The sequence below is a fragment of the Mytilus galloprovincialis genome, chromosome 5 (assembly GCF_965363235.1).
Source record: "Mytilus galloprovincialis chromosome 5, xbMytGall1.hap1.1, whole genome shotgun sequence".
Classification (NCBI taxonomy): domain Eukaryota; kingdom Metazoa; phylum Mollusca; class Bivalvia; order Mytilida; family Mytilidae; genus Mytilus; species Mytilus galloprovincialis.
This window is the reverse complement of record NC_134842.1, coordinates 13,490,876-13,502,315: the sequence shown is the minus strand read 5'-3', so window position 1 is coordinate 13,502,315 and position 11,440 is coordinate 13,490,876. Positions and strand designations below refer to the sequence as shown.

Here is an 11,440-nt window from a genome sequence, read left to right as displayed (position 1 = left end):
CATTCAAAATTTTCTACCAATTTACACTTTCGTATACATAAGGATTTTTTACGTGTACAAAATACCTCCAAGAGTGTTTCGACAATACAACGGATATTATAGGTTGCTGTCTGGATGTTATGGGGGTAAACTATTTTTTTCTAACATGCATATTGGTTCTAATCATTTCAAAGCATAATTTAATACATGCAAAATTAATTGACAAACGCAATATTGTGTCAACGAAGCATACAGTAGAAAAAGGTGTTAACACAACGAAGCGTACACAACATGAAAATAAAGACACTTTAAAACGTGTAATTTTTTTGGTTTCTAGATACAACATAAACATGCGATCTTTATAAGTTTGTTAATTTAAAGAATGAAATTTTCAAAAATGTATGTTGAAAAACTATGAGGTACGCGAAACATTAAGTTAAAGTACCAAGCTCGTTTTATCATTGATATCGTCGTGGGTTTTTTGATGTTTGTATATAAAAATGTCACATATTTGAAAAAAACACTTTAGTAACTAATGAATATTATGACAAAGAACATATTGGAGCAAAATACAATGTATCCGAAGAATAGATATTGGATTTTTTTTGAAAATATTAATTCCGTACTGTCTGAACTCAGTATTAAACGGTGTGTTCGATTCGAACGCGTCAACGTCCGGTTTCATCTGTTCATCTGTATCGGGGTTATACAGGGTATTACTATTCATATAAAAAAAACACTAATAATTTCGTTTTCAATATGTAAAGAGGGATGAATGTGACACTTTGCATTTAAATTTAATTTGCAGTTAAGGCAACAACCATTTGATTTTATGGGTGGGGGGGTGGGGGGGGGGGGGGGTGGCTATGATTTTTTTTGGAAAAAAAAGTTTGTTTCCAGTTTTTGGAGAAAAAATAATTTGTTTTTGATTCTGAGAAAAAAAAATTGTTTGTTTCACCCTCAGCTGCCACTATATGGAATGCTAAAATTGAAAGAAAAAAAATTGTTTTCGGCTTGTCGCCAAAAAAATAGATTGTTTTTAGCCGCAGGCGAAAAAAAAGTTTGTACAGAAAAAAAACCATAGCCCCCCCCCCCCCCCCCCCGAAAATCAAATGGTTGCTGCCTAAGAGAGCACTGTAAGACTTTTGCGATAAAATTTGTTATCAAACTGGCGCGTTGAGAATATCTCATAAATTAAAGCACATGCACTTGTTTCTATCCATGGGAAGACCCACTATCAACGTATATCATTGTATTTACCCTAAGAGTACCTCTTACCCCCAGTACACAAAAATTGTCAACAAATTTTCATGTGATCGTTTTTATTCCCCCTACAAAATACAACTACTTCCGTTTTACATTATTTGCATAAAACAGTGAAGGATAAGTCTAAAGAGTCGCACATGATTAATGAAAAATCTAGAGAGTGAATGACCCTATGAACTCTGAGCCGACCAATCACAAGCTGTATTAAATTTTGCTGCTTTAAACCGGTTGTTGTATTTTGTATGAGTAGAGGACTAAAACGATAACATGAAAAGTTAATATTTGCCATTCATTTTTACTGATTCAAGCCATCCACGTACATATTGAAAATGATAATTTCATAAAAAAATTTTGATAGTATATTTATCTCTGATAGCATATCTGTAATTCAAGTTCGATAGACATTGAAAGATAAGGACGAATTAACTGTCATTGAACGGTCCACTGTATTCTTTTCTTATGCATTTTAAATATCAGACTGCGTCTCTGAGTTCATAATGCGTACTGAAGACAAAATGTTTCCGATATTTCCTTCAACATGTTCACATATAGTAGGTTGATTGTACCTTTAACTTACTTTGTGCTAAATTTCGCAATGAGAGAACTTTCAAGTAAAATAACTTATGCAACCGGACCCTTTTCTGTTTGTTTTCGCTGAATTTATTTTTCGTTAATATAGAATATTTTGATTGTATGAATATTGGTCCCATCAAATCTGCATTGAAACTAACATTTAACAGAATTTGTCTATCAATGTAGGTTAAACACACTTAGTTTCTGTCTACTTGACATGTCTCTACACATATTAACTAAGAGCAGACACCCAATAATTTAACAACAACATAAATTAATTGCACCAATTTTAGAATGATATCTTTAATGGCAGATCTTAGTTTATTACATTTCTTATTCTTTTTAATGATATTTGTTAATCAAAAGCTACCTCATTTTGAAGTCCTTAATATCTTGATCGTTTTAGTTACAACATGGCAGTCATTGCTAAAAAAAACCTTCGTGTCCATTTACATGTTATTAGACTAACAGTAATTTCAATATGATTATGACATTATATTATAAAAACTAAAGAAGCCAAATATTAGACACTTGGGTGTGATGTCAATGAATAGTTGCTATTGTGGGTTATAAAAATACGAATGAATTATGTACTCATAACGTACGAATAGAAAACTTATCTCTGACAGCATCAGCTTCTGCTTCGCTATTTGGCCTCCAAAGGTAGGCTCCGTCTGTATTGGATCAAATTGCCCGTGATGTTGCAACAAGACACATAATATAATACAACAATTGAAACAATGATTAAGGAGGTATGGGAGACTAAAATAAAAATGATAGAATTTGTTCATACTTTGCCAAAACGTAGTATCCATTGATATATGTTCAAAATATTATAAAAATGATAGGTCACCGCACATTTTCTCAAGCTACAGGTTTTGACAAAATGACACATTTTGTATGGATTATACAGGGAAAAAAAATTTTGTGATTAGAAACTAAACAAAATGATAGAATTGTAAAATAAATTTGGAAAAGATAGCTTACAGACAATGCTTTGAAAATATCAAAAGAAAAGATAGGGTCACCGTACGTTTTTTACGGCTAAATACAAAATAGGAAAATTCCATGTAGATTCCTTCAGAAAATGCACTGTTTGAAATTACCCCTTAAAATGCCAATTTGAAAACATTTAAAAACAACCAAAAATAATCTGCACTTTTAAAAATATTAATATTTATAAGTTATTTTCTTATAAATTGGTTCTTTTAAATGAATATTCACATTAAATATCTGCATTCCTGCATCAAATTTTGATAACCTGAAAGAAAATCTTGACCATAGATTCTCTGTTTTTTACAATACAAAATGGCGAAAGACACCCATACCACCTTAAACGACGTAAGACTCGAAACACATTATAAAGAATATCGAGTTATTGTTGGTTTTATCAGGTCATTCGTGTAACATTCGGATTACCACATGTTGGTGTCGAGCATCATCGAAAAGACATCAAATTATGAAATGCGCAACTAATATCAATAAGGTTCAGTGGTACATATTATTTATGCAATGCTGGTGTACAAAAAAGTCGTATTTCATGAATGACAAAAATGATCAAGCGTCTCTGTAAAAGATAAAAGCCATCCCGGTTCAACAATCGGTTGATACCTGTACTTTAGCATTTCATTAGATAGGTTATGTCTATTAAGCTTTTGTCCTAATTAAGTGTTGTATTATTTCTTGTTATTAGCATTAAACTAGCGGTCAGAAACTGCGAGTATTTTCAGATCTTAACATCGTGTTTTTTGTGACCTGTGACCTATAGTTTAAAATGTTAACCTCTAGGTTATTATATTAAGACTTTTGTGAAGAGCTGTTTTATTTGCAAGAATACCACCTCTTCTGATTTTTTTATCAATAGTACATTCTTTTTTTTTAAATACACTAGCAAACATTAACAAATGTATTTTCTGTTACATGTACGTCAGTGAACGGTTGAATATGAACACATTTCAATCAATGTGCATTATATATCGAGCAATCAAAATAAATTATACTTACATAATGTTTTATTACTTAAGTGGCGCTTATAGTTGTACTGTAGTAGTAACATTTAGGACTAACAGTTTGGTCATCTAACAAATTTAAGACACGACACCGATGAAGACTCATTTCCGCAACGTGAATAAGGCTGGATAAAGGTAATAAATAAAAGAAACACTCATATCTTTCATGTGTCAGAAGAGCTTTACTGGATTCCACTGCATCAGTAACATTCGAGCCAGGACATTTTTAAGCCAGGGATATTTTGGTAATCATTACACCCTGATATTAAAACAATCACTGAATAATTCAGATCAAAATGAACCAACCAATGTGTCAATTTAAAAGTCTTTTTGATAGAATATTATGTCTGGTAAATGTCGACATGACACAAAATCAAAAAAAAAATACAAAAAATCAAGAGTTTAAGTTAACTAGAGGGTTTTAACACATTACCAGATATTAAAAGAAGAGAAAACTATTTTAAGTTTGCTTTGAGTGTTAGTAAATTGTAAGTTAATGATTTACCTTCATAAATATTTCTCATGAAGCCAACCAAATCTCGTTACGTTTAATTTTATTTTATCAAAATATTCAATATGTAAATTTTTGTGAAGAAGTTACTCCGTACAGTGATCGTTTCCGTTCCGGAACTATTTCCCTTTACTCCATATGTGAGGAGTAGTATGCGGATAGAAGCTGGAACTGCCGAGTAGTTTGATAATAACTAGATCAAGAACATGAAAACAATACGAGTCTCTTTTTAAATTTGAATCCATTTATTTATCAAGAATACTTAAAAAGCGTTCAGACTTCATCTGCCGAAACGTTTGGTTTTTGAATTTGCTCATAGCAAATGACCAATGGCAAATCAGGAGGACTCACGTCATATAGTTTTAAAAAATGTTTTAATGTCACCGGAAGTTCTAACTTGTCAACAGCAGGAAATATTGACGTGTCTTTGTTGACGGATATGATATGATTCCGTATTTTGGTTCGAGCAAGATGTTTTAAGCTTGCAAGACGACCAGCAATTTGCAGGAATTCGTCTTCTTTTCCAAAGTTAAAACGGTCTTTAATATATTTATTTTCAACATATTTAATATCTGTTGCGGTAAATCTATAACCAGCAGCTAAAAATGTTCTCAAAAATATTTTGTCCTTTACACAGTAATCGTTCTTTCTGAAATGTTTAAAGTGTTGTCCTAGTTGCTTCATGATATGTCTGAGACTATAAAGGTTCGGGTCTACTCCATGTTGTAGCAACAGTACGGATGTTGTACAAACAAACCATGGAGGCGGAATCCAAGTCGTTGGAAACTTAACTGTAAAGATTTGGCCTCTTCTGAAAAAAAACCCACATATATCTGAATTAGCCAAGCTTAGGAGAGGTAGTGATACAATTACAATATTAATTAGGAAATATTTGATGCAAGCTATACTTTATTGCAGTTTTAACATGGATAGGCATTATATTCGTGATTATTTATGTGCCTGTCCCAAGTCAGAAGCCTGTTATTCAGTAGTTGACGTTTGTTGCTGTATGGTGAGTAACATATTTGTTTTTTGTTCATAATATTTTGACATAGTATAGGCCGTTAGTTTTCTCGTTTGAATTTTTTAACATTTGTCGTTTCAAGAGCTTTTATATTTGAATATACGGTATGGGTTTTACTCACTATTAAAGGTCGTACTTTTCTTAATTTCTGTGTCATTTGGTCTGGGTGGAGTGTTATCTTATTGGCAATCGTACTCCTCTTCTTTTTTTTTTATATTAGAAGTTGTCAAGGGTAACGAAATATGACAAGATCTGTATAACTTTGACAGATGTATGAATACGCAACCACTTCCGCTCAAATTATATATTTATTCGGGATATCTTTTTCTATTCTACTATAACATGATAGTATGATATGAATTTACCCTAGAAAGAGACATGGTCCCCATGATGTTGTATTGAGTTTCACACCAGCGTTCAAATACAATTCAAGAACTTTGATTAACAACTTTGGGTCAGGTGAAGGTTTGTTCAGTCCCCACAATGTGTTGGGATAACTGTAGGGTCCAATGATTGCACGTGTGTCAGACGGATTTTCTATGTTGATATCCTGTGGAAGTCCCTGGAATCTGTTTACGTCCACGCCTACAAAAGATTTCTTTTCATTATGATTTTTCTTTACAGAAAAAAGGACTGTTAAAATTTCGAGATTACTGATTACCCAAGTACATTGATTGAAAACAAATGCATTCCTTAGACCAATTCAAATATCTTGTGCCAATTAGCTATGATAAATGAAAATCATAGATTGATATACCCAGTGGCGGACCCAGAATTTTTCATAAGTGGGGGCCCGCTGACTGCCTAAGAGGGGGTCCCCTTTGGTCATGCTTCAGTGATTCCCTATATAATCAACCAATTTCTTCCAAGAAAAGGGGGAGAGGGCTTACCCTCTGCCCCCTCCAAATCCGCATTTGATACCCACCTGCATCAATAAGAATTTTCAGTATTTCTATGTCACAGTTGATAGCAGCACAGTATAGTGGTGGTACATTATTGTGGTACTCGAGACTAGATTGTTCTCCATTAGCAGGATGATCGACGTTTGCTCCATTTTCTACTAGCCTTTTCACAAGTTTTAATTCACCAAAACTATATTGAATAAGAAATGTTTATCTTTACTGTAGTGTATAATATTTCATATAAAAAAGAAGATGTGGTATGATTGTCAATGAGAAAACTCTCCACAAGAGACCAAAACACAGAAATTAATAACTATAGGTAACCGTACGGCCTTCAACAATGAGCAAAGCCCGTGCCGCATAGTCAGCGATAAATTCATACCGGTTTACCAAATTAAATTTTGATTTAAGTATGCTAAATGTAACGTATTAGCCACAAATAAAGTGATGCTTTTCATTGTAATTCTATTGTTGGCTCCATGATCTTGAAACATTTATTTGCAGATCAGCGGACGCCTGTGATAAAGATAGTCAGATAATATGATATGAGTGCCAATGGACGACTCTCAACCAAAGTCACTATTTGTAAAAGTAAACCATTACAGGTCGAAGGACGGTCTTCAACGCGGAGTCTTTGATATGTCTATTATATTACATCGACTTGGATGGCCATTGGCGGCAAGTGCAAATAACATAGAAGTTATAACCTATAATCAGCATAATGTTTTTGTTACAAGACGATCTTTTTAATTATATACCCTATACCTTCTTTTATAATTCTATTCCAACAATTAGTTTTGTGCAGTCGTTGCTCATATTCGTAGTTTTCCACACCGCCAATGTATTGAGCAAATAACACATTTTAGGTCTTGAAAATAGATTTTTTTCTGCCGAACTTTCATCTTTTAAAAGTAGCACTTTCAATCTTTTCATTTTTCTTCTTCATTTAAACATAGCTGTGGACATATTCCTTTGGAAGTCCTTTATACTGAAATAATATTGTATTATAAGAAAAAATACAAGTACTTATATTTGCTTAAATCGGTGTCATGTGTACTCCATTGGATAGTTGTTTTATTGGCTATCGAACCTCATCTTCTTATCTTTATATCCGCAAATCTCTTATCAAAATAATAGAAAAAGTTTTATATAAAACAGGAGAATAATAACTTACAGACAAGCTATTGTAAGTGCTGTTAGTTCTATATGCTTTATCAACACACGGTCATTACGACCAGATCGTTTTATAATCCTTTCTTCTGTCATAACAATTATTTGATCTACATCGTCACTATCAGCTGTGTAAAAAAAAAAGCATCACAGTTTTTTTCTTTTCTTTTTATATGTATGGTGTATTTGAATCGGAACAAAACAAGTAACAAATAAAAAAAAATGTGAAAAATTGCATTCAAAACTATCATAAAGGTTCAATTAAAAAAAAAAATAATTTGCATACAATTAAATGTACCGAAATTTAAAAAAAAGATACTACTTATTTAAAAATAAGTTTTAACACCAGGAAAAGCAAGACTACTTTCATGTAACCAACTTTTGTTTCGGTAGTGTATATTTTTCAACAGGGTACCTACTGTGTGACTGTGTGAAATTATCTGCCTTCCGTTTGTATTAACAAGAAAATTATCTTTAAACAGTTAACATTCCTCTGGAATTGTAACGAATATATGTTTAATTTTACTTATTCAATGCTCTTTCTTGATCGATTAGCATGATGTCCTACCACAGGGTAGATATTCAGTCGAAAAATTATATAAATTGGATTCAAAAGTCGATAATATTAAATGGTCTATGGAGTTGCATCTTCACTTATAATTACAAGCAGTACTCGCTGTACTAAACTAAAAAAAATATGGGAATACATGAAAATATTTGAAAAGGTAACATTTAATTTAACCACATCAATTACAGCAAATGAATATTTTCTAAGAAAATGAATGCTACATTCTGTATGTATGTGCCTGTCCCAAGTCAGGAGCCTGTAATTCAGTGGTTGTCGTTTGTTTATGTGTTACATGTTTGTTTTTCGTTCATTTTTTGTCCATAAACTGGGCCGTTAGTTTACTCGGTTGAATTGTTTTACATTGTCATTTCGCGGCCTTTTATAGCTGACTATGCGGTATGGGCTTTGCTCATTGTTGAAGGCCGTACGGTTACCTATAGTTTTTAATTTCTGTGTCATTTGGTCTCTTGTGGAGAGTTTTCTCATTGTCAATCATACCACATCTTTTCTTTTTTTTTAGATATTACTTCTCTTACATATTTCCCATGCCGTTGTTAAAGCTGTATCCTTTCTGCACGTCTTAACATTATACTGCTGGACTTTTGAACTATGCTTCCTCAAGTACGTATTGTGTTCATATGAATGAGACCAGAAGTCTGCCATGTCCAGTGAGCGACAATGTTTACCATACTATCATAAATGTTTTGCAAATTGAATATTCCTTTGAATATTGTTATCACTGAAATAAAAAAAAGAAAGTGACTTGATGCTATAAATTTCTGGTTGTAAAATGTTCCAACATATATATCTTCCTCATATTCCTTGGCTACATTCACAGCATAAATATAATAACGAAAGCGTGTGACTATATTCAAAGGTTTATCAAAATTGCACATGAATAATGATACATGTATATTAGTTTAAGTTGTTTCTACTACAACTAACAGCAGAAAAAGGTTTTCGTTCTGTCTGAAAATCGTTTCAACATTTTGAGATATATGAGTTATTTGTTGTCCTTCTTTTATACGCAATTTAGTGTTTATGAGTAAATTGTCATTTCATAAAGATTTTCAGAAAAGGCACAATTTCCAAAATATTATAATGTACTACATAACAAATTCATCTTGAAATTAACAGGGCTTATAAGAGAACGACCATTAACTTCAAAGTATGGTTATTTCCTAAAAAAAAATTATATCCGTAATTTGATAAAAAAAAATAAATCTGATCAATCAGATGACAAAAAAAAAAAAAAAACATTCTGGATCCAGATTTTCCCCATACCTTATTTAAATTTTGAAAAAAAATAATTTGATTGATAGCGTCAAAAAACTAAATAAAAATGTTCGCGCTTTGTGTGATTTTTTTTCTTCTGACAACCGAATCAATTAAAATCGAAGTCGAACGCACAAGCTACATGTAGGGTTCGAAATAACAACCCCAGTGTTGACAGTGACACAGTAGACTGACGCACTGGGTAGTTAAATTCGTAGACCACTCGGCCATCGATGCCCCTATTGTACTCACCAAATTTTACTTCATTAAACTGTTAAAGGCGGTGACAGTTTGGATTCCTTAGGCTAATTTCTTCTGATTGTGAAGTTATAATTCACGAATGTAATGATGTAAAATGAACATGCAAATATTTAAACCGCTGCCATGGAACACTGAAATCCATTAATACATATTCTGTTTTAGTCGGGTCATAATATAAGTTGTCATATTATGTATTATGAATCAGAAGACCTTATAATATTTGAAAGTATTTTGCAACCAAAAATCATTGTAAATATTTGCTTAACGGCCAAATTTTGATTATTTAAACTACATGTATGATATAAAAGTTTTACTCACCTCTAACCACACAACTTACAGGTAAATATTTTCACGTTGTGTAAATCTTTTCTATTTTTAATCAGGTATATAGATAACACCTCTTACGATAATGAGTCTATATTTCATTTTACCCAGATCATTAAACTTGATCACATAGTCATGCACCTGAAAATCGTTTTCCGATATTTGGAAATAAAATTGAGAATGGAAATGGGGAATATGTCAAAGACCCAACACCCCGACCAAAGAGCCAAAGGCCACTGATGGGTCTTCAACGCAGCGAGAAAATCCCGCATCCGGAGGTGGTCCTCAGCTGGTCCCTAAACAAAAATATGTACTAGTTCAGTGAAAATAAAAGTTGGGCCTAAATGGCAGATCAATGTACTAAATTAATCACAACTTTTATAGATTCGGCACGATTAAGAGCTTGTTGACTATGGTATTTGTCCTGTATATTATGTCTTTTGGCTATTTTCGACGCTGGCTTGTGTCACATTGCCATTTGCCTATCATTTCCTTAAATCAATAATGAAAAAATATTGAAAAAATCGCCGACACTCCTACATGTAAACCAGAACACATTTCAAAGATATAAGATTGTCTCGTTTTGCCCAGTCGTATCTTAAACGGCAAATAGTATTTTTTATAGAAATATTAAAATTCAACTACAAATACAGAGATAAGGATATCTTCAAAATTGCTTTTTCAACGGACACACGGTATTCCAATTGCAATTAATTGTTAAAAAAATTTCAGAGATTTTTTCATCTTCCAAAATGTATATAAGCATAATCACTACTACTACAGTTACCATTCCGCCAATTCAAATGCTATATATATATCTTATGTGAGAAACGGCCAGTTTCTGTAGTTGACATGAGTCAAATAAAGATCCTCTATTCAAAGTTGTTTATGAGCTTCAAAGAAGAAAAATATCAACAAGGAAATAATAATTGAGCAGTTCAGATATATCTTCAGTAAGAGAAGCCCAAACATTGACCACAGTACATCATTTCTTCTCCAGGTTGACATCAGGACAAAACACCTTTCAAATAGTGGCCTTAGTAAATCTGAGAAGAAGTAACCTGTCCACAAGTTGGAGTTCTTGGCGTTAAAGTTTTAAATGAAATAAAAATTTCCACGAGTACCTACTTGGCTACAACTCAACTGCAGTTACGGATAACAATCAACTCACTGAATACTAAGGGTGTCACACGTGGAGCAGGAATTAATTATCCTTACGGAGAATCTGTTTACTCCTGTCTTTTTGTTGGGTTCAATCGTCAGATTTCTATAAAGTGTTAAGATGACTTTTTCATCCTTTTGTCGTTTTGGTTTTTTGACATGGCGTTGTCAGTTATGATTTTTGAATGTTTTATAGGTTCCCTCCATTTCTTAATTTCATTTATGTCTTGACGTCAGCATTACTTGATGCTTTTGGATACAGATGGATCGCAGTTCTATCCGCCTACATTATCGACATTTTATACAGATTAGGAAAGGATATGAAGATGCTTATGCATTTTCTATATTTCCACATATGGGGCTGGTTGTGCTTCATCTTCCGGAGCACCTGAGATCACCCCTAGCTTTTGATAGGTG

General features: G+C 32.8%; 1 protein-coding gene across 4 annotated transcripts; it reads right to left on the bottom strand.

The window, feature by feature from the left end:
- Positions 1 to 4,549: 4,549 nt before the first annotated feature.
- On the bottom strand, positions 4,550 to 9,907 carry LOC143075194 (uncharacterized). 4 transcript variants are annotated; one of them, XM_076250537.1, is made up of 6 exons: positions 9,857 to 9,907; positions 8,539 to 8,741; positions 7,439 to 7,562; positions 6,288 to 6,454; positions 5,728 to 5,947; positions 4,550 to 5,149 (listed from the first exon to the last, which is right to left on the bottom strand). In XM_076250537.1, the coding sequence occupies exons 2-6, from the start codon at positions 8,663 to 8,665 to the stop codon at positions 4,612 to 4,614; spliced, it is 1,176 nt and encodes a 391-aa protein (XP_076106652.1). In that variant the 5' UTR covers positions 8,666 to 8,741; positions 9,857 to 9,907; the 3' UTR covers positions 4,550 to 4,611. The 4 variants fall into 4 exon arrangements, with proteins under 4 accessions (XP_076106652.1, XP_076106655.1, XP_076106654.1 ...); XM_076250540.1 differs by lacking the exon at positions 5,728 to 5,947; XM_076250539.1 differs by lacking the exon at positions 7,439 to 7,562.
- Positions 9,908 to 11,440: the final 1,533 nt, after the last annotated feature.